This window comes from Colius striatus, chromosome 14 (genome assembly GCF_028858725.1).
Source record: "Colius striatus isolate bColStr4 chromosome 14, bColStr4.1.hap1, whole genome shotgun sequence".
Lineage (NCBI taxonomy): Eukaryota > Metazoa > Chordata > Aves > Coliiformes > Coliidae > Colius > Colius striatus.
In genome coordinates, this window is record NC_084772.1 from 21,653,513 (window position 1) to 21,667,912 (window position 14,400).

A 14,400-nucleotide genomic window follows, 5' to 3' on the forward strand; every position below is an offset into this window, starting at 1 on the left:
GCCACGTGCCACTGTGCCAAGCTGCTGCCACGAGCATCTGTTTGGTGTGCCGTGTGTGCCGAGTGCCAGCTGCCTCCCGCCCTGTGCCATCCACGTGCTGTGTGACACTGTGCCCTGTGTGGCACTCTCCTGGGGTGGTGGCACCGACCAGGGTGTGGTGTGACCCGAGGCGACTCCAGAGCCCTGGCACCGAGGATGCTGCCGGCAAGGCGGTGCCAGGCTGTGCCCATCAGAGCAGCCGCTGCCCCGTCCTGCCCCGCTGTCCCCCACACGGGCAGAGTGCTGCCCGCACTGCCTCGTGCCCCCCAAGTATTTATAGCTGCTGATTCATCGCTATAAAGCAGATAATAGACGTCGCCATAGAAACCCATCGGCTGAGGAGGCTGCGGCACAGCCGGACCGGCCCTCGGCGTGGGCAGGGGTCTGCCTTGGCACCCCCATGCGGGGGGCTGGATGGCTGCAGGGGGCACTCACAGAGCTGGGGGTGCCTGGTGTCATCCAGCTGGGCTGCACTCAACGGGCCTGAGCTGGGCTGGGGGGAGTGGGCATGGCTGGGAGGGGACGGGGCTGGGAGTGGGACGGGGGGCAGGGAGATGGGGGGCAGGGTGATGGGGGTCAAGGTGACAGGAGGGCAGGGAGATGGAGGGGCAGAGTGATGGGGAGAGTAAGGGTGACACAAGTGACTGAGAGGGGTGACTGCCAGTGCCACCATGCCACTGTCTCCAGAGAGGGTCTCACCACCTGCTCGCCACTCAGCTGAGCCCTGCCAAAGGATCCTGCTGGCACTGGGGCTGAGCCCCAGCACTATACCACACTGACCCAGCTTAGGTTAATTAAGGTAGGGGTTAATTATTGACGGCACCTGAGCTTCCCAAGTGATTCAGCAATTCCTTAAGGCACAGCAGGACAAGGGCTGCAGGGCTGCTCAGGGTGCTGCCTGCCTGGGTGAGGGGCACACAGCCCTGGCTGCAAGCCCCCAGGAGGAGTGATGGGGGTGGGGGTGCAGTGATTGGGGTCAGGTCACAGCAGCCCCCCCCCAAAGAGCATCATGAGGAGCGCACTAGCTGGGGGACATGGGGTGCAGGGGCCATCACAGGGCGCACTGGGGCAGAGTGAGGGGCACAAGATGTTGAAGAGGTTGCAAAGGATGAACTGGGGCAAGGAGACTCATCTAGAGACCAGTGCAGGGCTCCCAAGATGCTGAGGGGATGCAACATGTGTGTGAGGAGGAAAGGCTGCAGGCCCTGGGGCTGTTCAGCCTGGAGAAGAGAATCCTGAGCTCAGGGGCACCTCAGCAACACTGACAAGTCCCTAAAGGGTGGCTGCCAAGGCTGCCCACAGGGTCATTGCCCAATAAAGCACCAATAAGGTCCCTGGGGCTGGGTCCACACCCCGATGTGGCTCCTGATAACAGCAGCTGCTTCCCCAGGCCTGGGCTGCAAACAGCAATAAATATGTATTTCCGTGGGGAGGAAAAGGGGGTCAGGGCCAGGCCCCAGGCCAGGGCAAGGGAAGGAAGGAAGGAAGCCACAGGGAGGGGGGCCACACAGCCACTGTCCCCCACCGCGGGGCCTCAGGCCATGGGCCACGGCGCCGGCAGCTCGGCATCACCCATCTCCTCCTGGTAGCGCCGGTTGAAGAGGGTGTTCTGCTGCGGGGAGAAGTGGCTGCGCCAGTCCCCCACCACACCTGCGGGAGGGACAGAGGGGCCGGGGCCAGGGGAGGCTGCAGCCAGGGCCCCCCGCAGCCCCCGCAGCCCCCTGCCCCAGCCCCCCCTCACCTTTCCTCATGAAGCGCCCCTGGCTGTGGTCCATGATCTCGGTGGGGATGAGGGTGTAGTTGGCCATGGCGTTGTCGCGCATGGCGGCGAAGCTGCAGTGCTGCTCCAGGGCTGCCAGCGTCCCCGGTGCCAGGGGGCAGCCCAGGAGGTGCTGAGGCGCTGAGCCGTGCCGCCCAGGTCCTGTGGCACAGAGCACGGGCAGCCCGGGCAGCCCGGGCAGGACGGGACGGGGATGGGACAGGGACACGCTGGGGCTCACCTGGTGCAGCTCCTCGTAGGTGACGTAGAAGATGTCCAGGAGCTGCTTCTGGCTCAGCCAGCCCTTGACGTGGTCAAACCAGGAGCCATAGTGCACTGGGGGGAGGTGGGGGGTGATGGGGGGCCCCTGTGGATGAGTCCCGGGACCCCGAGGACCCCCCCTCAACCCTTACCCGTGCCCTCGAGGAACTGTGTGAGGAAGGTATCGAAGGAGCCGGGGTCGGGCAGGAACTTGGCCAGGCGGTGGAAGTGGTAGAAGGAGACGACGACGTCCTTGGGGTTCCTGGCCACGTAGATCACCTGGGGAGGGCCAGAGTCAGCCGGGGGGATCCCCTCAGAAAGCCCCCGGCAACCACCCGGGCTGCGGGAAGCCCCGAGGGCAGGGGATAACCCCGTGGGGACCCCCCAGACCGTCCCAGCCGCCCCCTCACCCACCTTGGCCTTGCTCTGCTGCAGGGCCGGTGCCAGCACGCGGGCGGGCAGGTGTGTGGTGAGGAGGCGGCGAGGGGCCGCGTCCTGCAGCGCCTCCCTGGCGTAGATCTGCTCCAGCCACGGCGCCCGCTCCCAGTTGGGGATGGTCTTGGCCGGTTGGGCGTCCCCATGGCTGAACAGCAGCGTCAGGATCTCCTGCATCCAGGTGGTGCCTGGGGAGGTGGGCACCAGGGCATCAGGCACCACGGGGCACGGCGTGTAACACCATGGCACAGTGCTCCATGGCACAAGAGGGCATGGCACGGCATGGCATGCCATTGTCTGGAATGGCACAGCTCAGCACAGCATGTCACAGTGCCCCATGGCACAGTGTGGCACCACACAGCATGACACAGCATGGCACAGCATGGCATGCCATTGAGCACAGCTCAGGACAGCGGGGCATGACACAGTATGGCACAGCACAACATGGCACAGCATGGCACAGTGCTCCATGGCACAGCGAGGCACAGCAGAGCATGGCACAGCACAGCACACCATTGCCACAGCATGGCATGGCTCAGCACAACATGGCACAGGACCTCATGGCATGCCATGGCATGGCACAGCACAGAACAGCATGGCATGCCACGGCATGGCACACCACAGTGTGACACAGAACCCCATGGCATGCCAGGGCATGGCACAGCACAGAGCAGCATGGCATGCCACCACACGGCACCACGTGCCACGGTGCAGACTGGCATGGCGTGGCCTGGCATGGCACAGCTCAGCACAACACCAGGCGGCCCAGGGCAGCAGCGGGGCTGGCAGTGCTGTGTGGGACCCGCAGAGCCCCCAGCAGCCACACCAGTCCGGGGCTGGGCTCAGGACCGGGGAGGGTGTGGGGGCAGCCGCTCCCCGCTGTGCTGTGCCCAGAGAGTGCCAGGGGTCCCTGCCCGGGAGGGGCTGGCGCCGAGCCTGGCAGCTCCCGGCCACGGCCACGCAGGCAGCGCCGGGTCCCGCCGGAGAGCCGGGCGCCGAGCAGAGCCCGCCCGCGCCGCCCCCGCCGGGTCCCCGGCTGTGCCCCGCTCACCCCCAGCCCCATCCCTGCCCCTCCTCACCCCACGGCCCCCGGCGCCCCCCGCCCCGCCGGCCCTCACCCGATTTGGGGTAGGTGGCGATGAGCACGTCGGAGGGGCGGAAGGGGAAGGCGGCGGCGAAGCGCAGCGAGTCCTGCGTGTGGAGGTGGCCGGGCAGGGGGATGCCGGCGAAGGTCTCGGTCACCTCCATGCGCTCCATGGCCCGGCCGCCGCGGGGCCGCGGCGCCGCCCGCCCGCTCTTAAATAGCTGCAAAAGAGGAAACGTCCCTGCGGGCGAGCCCGGGCCGTTCCCTCCCCTCCCGGCACATTCCTGGCCGGGGGGAGCGGATCCGGCCGCGCTGGGGCCGGCGCCGGGAGAGCGATGCCGGAGGGGCCGGGGGTCTGCGGGACGGGACGGGACGGGACGGGACGGGGGCAGCCCCGGGACGGGACGGGACGGGACGGGACGGGGGCAGCCCCGGGACGGGACGGGACGGGACGGGGATCCTGCGCCGCCAGACGCACCGGCACAGCCCGGGGAGCCGGGGGAGCCGGCCCCGCACTCACCTGGTGCCGGGAGGGATGCCAGCGAGCCTTGGCAGCCCGCGGTGGCCCCGGTGCCAGCCCCGCGCCGTGCCTGTCGGCCAGCCCGCCCAAGGTCGCGGGTGGGGAGTCTCATCCTGGCGCACCCCGGGACAAAGAGCAGGGCTGCCCGGCTTCTCGTGGCCCCGTGCCATTCCCGGCGGCCTCGCGGCACCTCTTGCCACACACCGCACGGCCCCGTGGGCAGCCCCGCTGCTGGGCCACACAACCCACACCTGCCTCAGTTTCCCCATCCACGCTGCTGCAGCGGGACAGGGGCGGCCCGGCGGGCACAGGGCACCGTGGGCAGCCCCACAGCCGTGCCGGGCCGCTCGCCGGCCCCTCCACGGCGGGACGGCCTCGCCCCGTGCCGCGGGGCACACTGGCACCCGGCCGCTCCCCGGCGCTCGACGCCATGTCAGGGGGTGGCTCTGGGGTGGCTGGAGCCCATCCCAGCCCCGCCACCGGCATGCAAGCCGGAAAACATATTTCACAGCCGTTACAGACAGCAGCTGCCCGAGCGTTCCGGGGACAGGGTGAGCGAGGGACAGGGGCGCTGGGCCCTGCCCGTCGGTAGCTGGGGTGCCAGCGCCTGGCCGGGGCTGCCAGAGCTGGGCTGAGGTGCCGGTGTGTGGCAGCTGCAGTTAGCAAGGCGGGGATGGGACCGGCACTTTCCCAGAGAAAAAAAATCTGGGCTGCATTAGAGGTGCCGGGAGCGTCACCACAGCTATGCAGAGAGGCCCCGGCACGGCGCTGCCACCGGGGCCGGGCTGGGGGAACCGCCGCTGTGCCGCCCCGGTGCCCACGGCGCCTGGGCGCTGCCAGGGCTGGGGCGCAGGGCGCGCGGGGTGCGGTTACGGATGGGGCTCCTGGTTATTTATTTACGGCGAGAGGGGCCAGAGCGTGAGTCGGGGCAGCTGACCCGGTGCTGTGCTCAGCAGCCTCACGGCAGCAGCGGACAGGCGCCTCAGCTCATCCCCCGGCAGCAGCGAGCGGCCGAAGATGCCGGATGGGACCGTGCTGGTGCTGGCGCTGTGCCTGTTCCTGTCCTGCGCCGGGCAGCAGTACCAGGAGGAGGCCGAGCGCATCATGACGACCACGCCGGTCATCGATGGGTGAGCAAAGGTTGCGTGGCCCTGCGGCACTCGGCAGCCTGACAAAAACCCCGGCTGGAAAAACACCCAGCAGGGCCGGCTCTGCCAGGGATCCCTGTGCTGGGCACACCGGGGCCATGGGGGGCTGACTCTGCCAGGGGATTCCTGTGCTGGGCACACCGGGGCCATGGGGGGCTGGCTCTGCCGGGGGATCCCCGTGCTGGGCACACCGGGGCCATGGGGAGCCGGCTCTGCCAGGGATCCCTGTGCTGGGCACACCGGGGCCATGGGGGGCTGACTCTGCCAGGGGATTCCTGTGCTGGGCGCACCGGGGCCATGGGGAGCCGGCTCTGCCGGGGGATCCCTGTGCTGGGCACACCGGGGCCATGGGGGGCTGGCTCTGCCGGGGGATCCCCGTGCTGGGCACACTTGGGCTCACGCAGCCATGGGGATCCCCGGGCTGTACAGCCCTGACTGGATACTGGGAAGCCAGAGGCCAGGCTGCCCCTGGGGAAGTCCTCGCTCAGGGAGACGGGGCTCTGGCCTCAGGAACATCCCCAGGCTCACATCGGGACCCTCGGGAGAGCCAGGTCCTGCGCAGGGAGCCCGCGAGCAGCAGCCGTGTGCCGTGCCAGCCCAGCGTGGCCACGGGCAGTGGCTGTGGGGGCAGGGCAGCTGCAGGATGTGGGGACTGTGTTGTGGGAAGGGAGAGGAGGAAACTGTCCCCCTGCACCTCCCCAGCAATGCTGTGGCGTGCAGGATGCGGCGTGGCCGTGGCGTCCCTGTGCTGGTGACATCCCTGCAGCTGGGACAGGGACAGCCCTGCCAGAGGGATGCCAGGCTGGCTGCTCCGGGTGCCAGGGAGGATTGGGGATGGGGGAATGGAAAGAAAAGGTCCTCAGCCTCCCCCTCAGCCTCCCACTGGCCAGCAAAGGGAGTCCTGGCAGTGACATAGGCAAAGTGCCCTGGCAGTGACCTGATCCCAGCTCCAGGAGGGACGGAGGGAGGGATGGATGGAGAGGTGGGCAACTCAGCAGGGAACGTGTGGGCACTGAGACGGGGAGTAGGGCAGCCAGGGGACCCGTTGGATGACTGGCAGGCGGACAGACAACCCCTCACTCCTACTCTCTCCCCTGCCCAGGCACAACGACCTGCCCTGGCAGCTCCTCAAGAGGTTCAACAACCAGCTGGAGCTGCCAGAGGCCAACCTGACGCAGCTGAACGGCACCCACACCAACATCCCCAAACTGCGCAGCGGGCACGTGGGTGGGCAGGTGGGCTGGCGGCGGGGCTGGGGTGACAGGGGCCACAAGGCCAGGCTGGCAGCAGGGTGAGGGGCGGCAGGGGCACGGGGCCAGGCTGCTGATGCTCACTGTGGGCCGTGGCGGGCAGTTCTGGTCGGCGTACGTGCCCTGCGAGACGCAGAACAAGGACGCGGTGAGGCGCACGCTGGAGCAGATCGACGTGGTGCATCGCATGTGTGAGCTCTACCCCGACACCTTCGCCTGCGTCGTCGACAGCGCCGGTGAGTGGGCAGGGGGCCGGGTGCCCGGGGGTCTGTGGGTGCTCTGGGGGTCTGTGGGTGCTCAGGGGGCTGCGGGTGCCCAGCCCAGCTGATGCCCCCTGCTCGCTGTCCCACAGGCATCCAGGAGGCCATGCAGAGCAATAAGGTGGCCAGTCTCATCGGGGTGGAGGGCGGCCACTCCATCGACAGCAGCCTGGGCGTCCTGCGCACCTTCTACCGCCTGGGCGTCCGCTACATGACTCTGACCCACAGCTGCAACACCCCTTGGTAAGAGCCACCGAGGGGGCTGGGGGATGAGCAGGGGCAGCAGCCAGGGGGCCACGCTGATGGGCTCCCCATGCCACAGGGCTGACAACTGGCTGGTGGACACCAAGGAGGATCCGGTCGAGCACCACGGCCTCTCATCCTTTGGGAAGGTGAGAGGGTGCCTGGGAGCAGCAGCTGGGGAAGGGGCACGGCACTGGCACTCACCAGCCCCATGATGGGTTATTAACCAAGCAGAGGGTGCCCTGAGCACACAGCATGTGTGTGTGTGTGTCCCCAGCCGTGGGGCTGCCACAGCCCCTTGTGCACCCCTCCTGTCCCCACCCCTGCAGACAGTGCTGGAGGAGATGAACCGCCTGGGCATGATCGTGGACCTGGCCCACGTCTCGCTGGACACGATGAACGTCGTGCTGAACCTCTCCAAAGCCCCCGTCATCTTCAGCCACTCGTCTGCCTTCAGCCTCTGCCCGCACTACCGCAACGTGCCCGACGACGTGCTGCGGAGGGTGGTGAGCGTGGGGCAGGAGGGGAGGGGGCTGGCGGGAGGGGGAGGCCGCGGGGCTCAGGGCTGCCTCTCCCCCAGGCCTCCACGGGCAGCCTGGTGATGGTCAACTTCTACAACAGCTACGTGACGTGCAGTAACACAGCCACGGTGGCTGATGTGGCAGGTGAGGCAGGAGCCTGGGGGTGAGGTGGGGGGGGAAGCGGCAGCATCCCCCCCTGCCCTGCTCAGCCCAGCCCCTCCACAGACCACATGGACCACGTGAAGAACGTGGCCGGTATCGACTCCGTCGGCTTCGGCGGGGACTACGACGGCGTCACGGGGTGAGGCGGGTGATGGGCTGGCGCAGCACGTCCCCCCCAAGCCCTGGGGACTCGCTCTGTGTGTGTGGGGGGTGTCAGGCTGGGGGTCAGCCCCGGGCTGAGCTGTGACCTGCGGCGTGGCACAGGATGCCCACCGGCCTGGAGGACGTGTCCAAGTACCCCGCGCTGGTGGCCGAGCTGCTGGCGAGGAACTGGACAGAGGCAGAGGTGAAGGCGGCCCTGGCTGGAAACCTGCTCCGTGTCTTCAAGCAGGTGGAGGCGGTGAGTGGGGACCCCGGGCGGGGGGGGCACAGGCTGTGGCAGTCGGGGCTGTGTGGGGACACGGGGTGGCACAGGGACGTGCCCCTGGCTGCGGGAGCTCAGCCCGTGCCCCACGGCAGGTGAAGACGTCCCTGCAAGGCACCGCTGCCCGAGAGACCCCCATCGCCTTCGAGGAGCTGGGGGACACCTGCAGGACCCGCTACGGCTACAGCGACGGCAGCAACGGCGCCGGCACAGCCCGGCTCGCGCCCGCAGCCCTGGCGCTGGCCCTGCTCCCCTCCCTGCTCTCCTAGCACTGCCCTGCCCGGCAGGAGCTGGGGGCTGGCCTGGTGGCCACCGGGCTGAACACCCCCTGACCCCCCCTTCCCCCGTGTCCCACAACAATAAAGCTGTGCCTCGAGCTGTGCCGGGACCCTGTGGGGACCACCAGCCCCAGCTCCAGCCACCCTGGCACGTCCCTGGCCGTGCCCACGCGTCAGTGGCCACCCCGGCTGCGGGGGAAGGGGCTGCAGAGCTGCCTCCACAGGATGTTTACATCCATCATCAGCTAATTAATTGTCTACTCAATTAGCTTCCCAGCAATTTCCTCTCACATTTGGGAACAGGTTGTCTTGGGAGCGGAGGCGGCTTTGGGCACCGGGAGAACAGGCAGGGGAAGGACAGACATCTTCCTGTGGCATTTGCAAATTGGCTGAGGCAGAGCTCTGGCTGCCAGCACAGCCCAGGAAGGGACAGGGATGGGACACACCGGGTCCCTGGCAGGAGAGTGGGCACAGGGGACCACAGCCCCATCCCTGGGTGAAGCTGCAGGAAAGCCCCAGGGCTCCCTCGCTGGGATGATGAGATGGGGACCTCAGCCTCTTCCCCCACAGGGCTGGGGAAAGGTGTGGGGAGCCGAGCAGCCCCCAAAGCAGAGCCCAGCCCTCCCTTGACCCCGTGACCCCTGCCAGAGCCCCCTCCCCAGACCCAGCACGAAGGATGGCCAGGGGCTGTTTATTTAAAAGAGCAGGAGGTCATCACGGGGCTGGGGAACAAGAAGGCAAAGACAAGATAAGCTTTAAAACCCAGACAAATGAAACCACAGACACCACACAGAAAGGAGGAGCATTGCCAGGGCTCCCTGGGGCACATGCCAGCCCCCAGCCCTGCTGGTGGCGCCCCTGCAGGGCCAGGCCACCGACCCCAAAGCACAGGCACAAGGCTCTGGAGGGGTTCCTGCTTTCTACCCATCCCTTTGTTGGGGGGGGGGGGGGGGGGAAGCCAAGTGACTTTGGAGCCCAAAGCCTCCTCCTCTTCCTCAGCCCCCCCCATCAAGGCAGAAGGCTCTGTCAGGCACCAGCCACACACTCCAAGGCCACTGAACTCTGGAGAAATAATCTAACCACTAGAAAAGTGTTTGTGTCACAAGCACTGGTGAGGCGACCCCAGGAACCCCCCATCCTCCCCAGCAGGGGCAGGATAGCTTCCCTCCCTCCTCCTGCCAGCCCAGGGAAGCTGTGTTTCATCCCCAGCCATCCAGCACCTCAGCAGAGCCCAGGAGCTGCAGGAGGGAAGGGGCACAGAGAAGGGGACAAGCTCCAAGGGATGAGCAGCCACGTTTCCCTGTGAGCAGCGAGAGGGGCCCCAGGGAGCAGCCCCCTCCTGCAGCCAGGGTTGATGCAGCGAGCTGGGGCCAGGGGAGGGGAAATGGCAGCAGCTCTCCGGGGGACCAGCCACGGCCAGACACGCTCTGGGGCTGGTTCAGCCTTTGCTGTCGCACCCACCCGTCTGGGGATGGGGCTGAGGCTTCCACAGCTGCCAGCCCAGGGCTGGCCCAGCCCCCAGGGGAGGCCAAGGCCTGGATAATCATTGCCAGAGTGCCGGGGGAGGTGTGTGTGGGGGGTGTTGCCCCCGTGGTGGGACAGGACCAGCGTGTCAAAGGGCACTTTGTGATGCCGAGCTCCAGGGAGGCTGGGCTCAGCAGGACAGGGGGCTGGCAATTGGCAAACGGGCTGGGAAAGGGGAGGCTGAGGAAGGTCACTGCAAAGGAAGAGATGCCACGGCGTCATCTCCTCTTCCTGCAAGGCACCAACCTTCCGGGAAGGCCACAGCCGGGGAAACAACCCTTCCCAGAGCCTGTGAGGAGCGGGGTCAGCCCCCGGGGGGCACCCAGCTCCCCATACACAGCTCCAGGCCATGGGCCACGAGGAAAACACGTCCCAGAGAGCCTGTCCAGAGCAGATGCCGAGGGCAGGGAGCTGCACCCGGAGCGGTGAGCACCCCAGGACACGCCACCACCCCAATTCCTTCAGTGTTCAGTCAGAGGCGAGACCAGCAGCGACCATCACGTGGAAAACACCCCAAAATCACACCCAGCGAAGCGTCCCAGGGAGAGGCTGGTTCTGCTCAGAGTCCCCACCGGCACCTGCCTGCTCTGGGAAAGGTCGGCACCGAGGCACCCCAGGAGAGGAGGCAGAGTGCAGGGGTCGTGCTGCCAGGGCTCCCAGGCCCCTCCACCCCACAGGCCGGCAGCAGGAGGCTTCAATTCCGCAGAGCAGCCAACCTGGAGGGGACAGCACGGGAGGAAACCGACGTCAGAGCAGCAGGAAACAGTCGCGACCCCGAAGGACCCTTTGGCTGACGTGTCTGCCCAGAAACACCCCCTTCTGCCTGGGGAGTGCGAGAAATCCCTCCCTGGAGCAGCGGCTGTGCCTGCTGGGGGGTGTCTGCCAGAGATGCTGCAGACAAGGAGGTCCCTCCTGGGTGCTTCAACCACCAAAGCCCACCCTGTCACTCCGCTGGGGCTGCCAGGGACCCGTCCCCAGAGGGACCCAAGCGGCAGGCGCGGCGAGCAGCGGGAGGGAGCGGGGAGAGGAAGCTCATCAGCCTGTGCTGGGGCAGTTCCAGGGAGACAGGCTGTTCCCAGAGCTGTTTGAAGGTCAGCCCGAGCGTTCCCGGAGCGGCAGCAGCTGCGTGAGGGCGAGCACAGAGCAGGGGGGAACCGTTCTGCACCTCAGCACCCAGAGCTGCCACCTGCAGAGCCACCCCCGGCCCCAGCCCAGCACAGAGGCTGCCTCAGGAGGGGGCTCAGCACCCTCTCAGCTTGCGGAGCTGGGGCAACTCCTTCGCTCCAGGCCCCGGGAAGGACTCGAGGCGCCTGGACACAAGGGGCAGGGCGGGAGGGAACCGACCTCCGGGACAGCTGATCCTCCTGGGTGCGGACGGAGCTGTCCCCCACGGCCGAGGCGCCCTCGGGGAGCTGGCTCAGCTGGTCCATGATCTCCAGCCCGTTCTCCTCGGCGATCTGCACGATGAGGCTGTCCACCTGCTCCTGAGGCGTGCTCAGCGTGGTGGCCGAGCTCATGGAGTCCTCCATCACCTGCGAGAGACGCGGCCCGTCAGCACGGAGCTGCCCGCCCGGCCCCTGCCCTGCACATCCCACGCGGCCACGGCGGCCTCAGGCCCCACAGCAGCACTAGAGCAGAGGGGCACAAGGTCCTGCCACAGCCCTGCCTCTGGGTGACAGCCACCCTCCCTCTCGTGCCTCCCCTCTGCACGGCAAGCCCCAAGGACTCTCACATCCCTCCCACACGTACAACAGAACCGGGGCAGCTCTCGGGGGGTTCCCCACAACGGGACCTGGAGTCCCCAAGGGGAACAGGGTTGTGGTTGCCACAGAAACCCGAGCTACAGCCGGCCCCAGCTCTCCAGACAGGCAGCAGGGAGCCAAGGCCACGCTGCCCCCAGGCCAGCCTCCCGGAGCCCTCCGGCACTCACCGACGTGTGCACATCCAAGTTCTGAACCTGCTGCTCGAATTTATCCATCACTGCAGACACCTTCTGCAGGTCCATGGAGCTCAGAGCCTTGTCCAAAGCCTTGGTCACCTGGGCCATGTTTTTGGTCACCTGCACGAGGAGATTTGCTTGGCACCAAAGCAAGGCGCAAAGAGCAAAAAGCCAAGAGAAAGAGGATGGCATCTGCAGCGCCCTGGGCACCAGCCTCGCCCTCTGTGCCACCCAGAGGCTCTTACCCCCTTCATGGTGACAGCTGTCTGGACCTTGGAGGCCACGGCGTCCACGCGAGACGACATGCGCAGCCAGTTGAGCCCCTCGTTCTTCTTGCGGATGGCGTTCTCGGCGTAGACACGGGCGCACTCCACATTCTTCTGCTGAAGGGCCTGGAGGGGCCAAGGGCAGCTGCTCACACAGGGAACCCACTGCAGGCTGGTAACCAAGTGAGATCCAGCTCTGCCTGACAGGCTCCCAGCAGGAAGGAGCTTTCTGCCCCTCTGCTCTGCCCTGCTGAGGCCTCATCTGGATCCTGTGTCCAGTGCTGGGCTCCCCAGCTCGAGAGAGACAGGAAACTGCTGCAGAGAGGCCAGTGCAGGGACAGCAAGATGCTGAGGGGCTGGAACATGTGTGTGAGGAGGAAAGGCTGCAGCCCTGGGGCTGTTCAGCCTGGGGAAGAGAAGCCTGAGCTCAGGGGGACCTCAGCTACGCTGACAAGTCCCTAAAGGATGGGTGTCTGGAGGATGGGGTGACACTTTGTTGTGTGGTGCCCAGTGACAGGACAAGGGGTGATGGGCACAGGCTGGAACACAAGAAGTTCCACTTAAACACAAGGAGAAACCCCTTTGGTGCTGAGGTGAGGGAGCCCTGGCCCAGGCTGCCCAGGGAGGGTGTGGAGGCTCCTTCTCGGGAGGTTTCCAACCCCACTTGGACACATTGCCGTGCCCCCTGAGCAAGGGGAAGCTGCTGGAGCAGGGGCTGGGGCTGCAGCAGCTCTGCAGGGCCCTTCCAACCCTCACCATTCTGGGACTCTTCTTGTGAAAGGAGAATTAAAGCCAGGAGCTGAGCGGCAAGACTCAGGACACTGGAGGCCCAGGGAGCCCCATCCCTCTCCCCACACTCTCTGGGCATCTCCAGCCACACACACAGAGCACTGAGGGCTGGTGCCACCTGCCAGCCCAGGCACTCACCCACCTTTTTGACTTTGGCTTGCTCGGCCTTGGAGTCTTTCTCAGCCTTTTTGGCAAGTTTCTCCAGCTGCTTTGCTGTGAACTGTAGGGAAAGCAGCGGGTCAGTGGCAGGAGACAGCAGCACAGAACACAGACCCCAGGGAGATGAGCCCCCATCCCAAGCAGCACCAGTCATGACCCTTCTGCCCTGCTGAGGCCTCATCTGGATCCTGTGTTCAGTTCTGGGCTCCCCAGCTCGAGAGAGACAGGGAACTGCTGGAGAGAGGCGAGTGCAGGGACAGCAAGATGCTGAGGGGCTGGAACATGTGTGTGAGGAGGAAAGGCTGCAGCCCTGGGGCTGTTCAGCCTGGAGAGGAGAAGCCTGAGCTCAGGGGCACCTCAGCTACACTGATCAATCCCTGAAGTGCAGGTGGTGAGAGGATGAGGTGACACTTTGTGATGCCCAGTGCCAGGACAAGGGGTGACAGGCACAAGCTGGAACACAAACATTTGCACATAAACACAAGGAGCAAGTCCTTTGGTGCTGAGGTGAGGGAGCCCTGGCCCAGGCTGCCCAGGGAGAGTGTGGAGGCTCCTTCTCAGGAGGTTTCCAACCCCAGCTGGACACGTTCCTGTGCCCCCTGAGCCAGGGGAAGCTGCTGGAGCAGGGGCTGGGGCTGGAGCAGCTCTGCAGGGCCCTTCCAGCCCCAGCTCTGGCCACCAAACCGGGAAGCCCGCGATGAGGCTTGAGAGTCCCAACCCGGATAAAGGACTCTCTCTCCTCCCACAGCCACGGGCCCTTCCACGCCTTCTGGATCTCCCCGGGAGAAAACCCCGAGCAGCCGTGACTCAGCGGGGCGGGACGAGCCCCGGGTCCCTCCCGGAGCCAACGACGCCATCACCGGCACCCCGGGACGGGAGATGTGATGGAGAGGGTGCGGAGGAACCCGCTGCCGCCCTCACCTTCAGCTGAAACAGCGTGTCTGGAAGGGAAGGAGAGCCAGGAGTTAACACGAGGCACTGAGGCCGGGGGACAGCGCCGGCGCCGGCAGGCTGCGGACCGACGCCGGGGCAAAGCCCGAGCCCAGCCTCCGGTCACCGGCCCCCAGGGGTGCCCCAGCCATAAGAACAAGCCACAGCCCCTCTTCCCCTCCGCAGTCCGGTGCCGCGGAGCCCCGAGCACCGCCCGCCCTTACCGTCCATCCTGCCCCGCCGCCGCCGCCGCGCTTCCGGGTTCTCGCCCTCGGGGGTGCGCGCGCCGAGCGCGGCCGGGAGCGCCGCCTGGCGGCCGGGAGGTGGCAGGGAACCCGCGCGCCGGGCCGAGGGGCGGGGCTTGGCGACTGTTACTGGGGCGGGGCTTGGCGGCCGTTACTGGGGGCGG

At 66.9% G+C, this 14,400-nt stretch overlaps 3 protein-coding genes across 3 annotated transcripts; 1 reads left to right on the plus strand and 2 right to left on the minus strand.

Annotated features, from left to right (window-relative positions):
- Positions 1 to 900: 900 nt before the first annotated feature.
- Positions 901 to 3,794, minus strand: LOC133626717 (sulfotransferase 2B1-like). Its single transcript, XM_062007542.1, is given in 7 exon segments — positions 901 to 1,689; positions 1,781 to 1,930; positions 1,933 to 1,960; positions 2,040 to 2,134; positions 2,212 to 2,338; positions 2,474 to 2,682; positions 3,613 to 3,794. Coding segments are annotated over 7 exon segments (864 nt in total). The 5' UTR covers positions 3,752 to 3,794; the 3' UTR covers positions 901 to 1,573.
- Positions 3,795 to 4,603: 809 nt separating this feature from the next.
- On the plus strand, positions 4,604 to 8,452 carry DPEP1 (dipeptidase 1). The gene is made up of 11 exons (XM_062007489.1): positions 4,604 to 4,649; positions 5,055 to 5,228; positions 6,349 to 6,481; positions 6,600 to 6,732; positions 6,849 to 6,999; positions 7,079 to 7,148; positions 7,329 to 7,505; positions 7,580 to 7,664; positions 7,746 to 7,821; positions 7,947 to 8,082; positions 8,202 to 8,452. Exons 2-11 carry the CDS (start codon positions 5,116 to 5,118, stop codon positions 8,373 to 8,375), a joined length of 1,248 nt encoding a protein of 415 aa, XP_061863473.1. The 5' UTR covers positions 4,604 to 4,649; positions 5,055 to 5,115; the 3' UTR covers positions 8,376 to 8,452.
- A 604-nt stretch (positions 8,453 to 9,056) lies between these two features.
- CHMP1A (charged multivesicular body protein 1A) lies at positions 9,057 to 14,260 on the minus strand. Its single transcript, XM_062007328.1, has 7 exons — positions 14,216 to 14,260; positions 13,983 to 14,002; positions 13,045 to 13,122; positions 12,093 to 12,239; positions 11,839 to 11,967; positions 11,253 to 11,440; positions 9,057 to 10,624 (listed from the first exon to the last, which is right to left on the minus strand). The coding sequence occupies exons 1-7, from the start codon at positions 14,220 to 14,222 to the stop codon at positions 10,603 to 10,605; spliced, it is 591 nt and encodes a 196-aa protein (XP_061863312.1). The 5' UTR covers positions 14,223 to 14,260; the 3' UTR covers positions 9,057 to 10,602.
- Positions 14,261 to 14,400: the final 140 nt, after the last annotated feature.

What these genes read in the sequence shown, in the direction of transcription:
- DPEP1 (XM_062007489.1), top strand. Translation starts at nt 5,116, where the DNA reads ATGCCGGATGGGACCGTGCTGGTGCTGGCGCTGTGCCTGTTCCTGTCC. An exon ending in CTGCGTCGTCGACAGCGCCG is followed by an intron (nt 6,733 to 6,848) that starts GTGAGTGGGCAG and finishes GCTGTCCCACAG; the next exon opens with GCATCCAGGAGGCCATGCAG. An exon ending in TCTTCAAGCAGGTGGAGGCG is followed by an intron (nt 8,083 to 8,201) that starts GTGAGTGGGGAC and finishes GCCCCACGGCAG; the next exon opens with GTGAAGACGTCCCTGCAAGG.
- CHMP1A (XM_062007328.1), bottom strand. An exon ending in AGCAAGCCAAAGTCAAAAAG is followed by an intron (nt 12,240 to 13,044) that starts GTGGGTGAGTGC and finishes TGGCCCCTCCAG; the next exon opens with GCCCTTCAGCAGAAGAATGT. An exon ending in ACTTGGATGTGCACACGTCG is followed by an intron (nt 11,441 to 11,838) that starts GTGAGTGCCGGA and finishes CGTCTCTCGCAG; the next exon opens with GTGATGGAGGACTCCATGAG.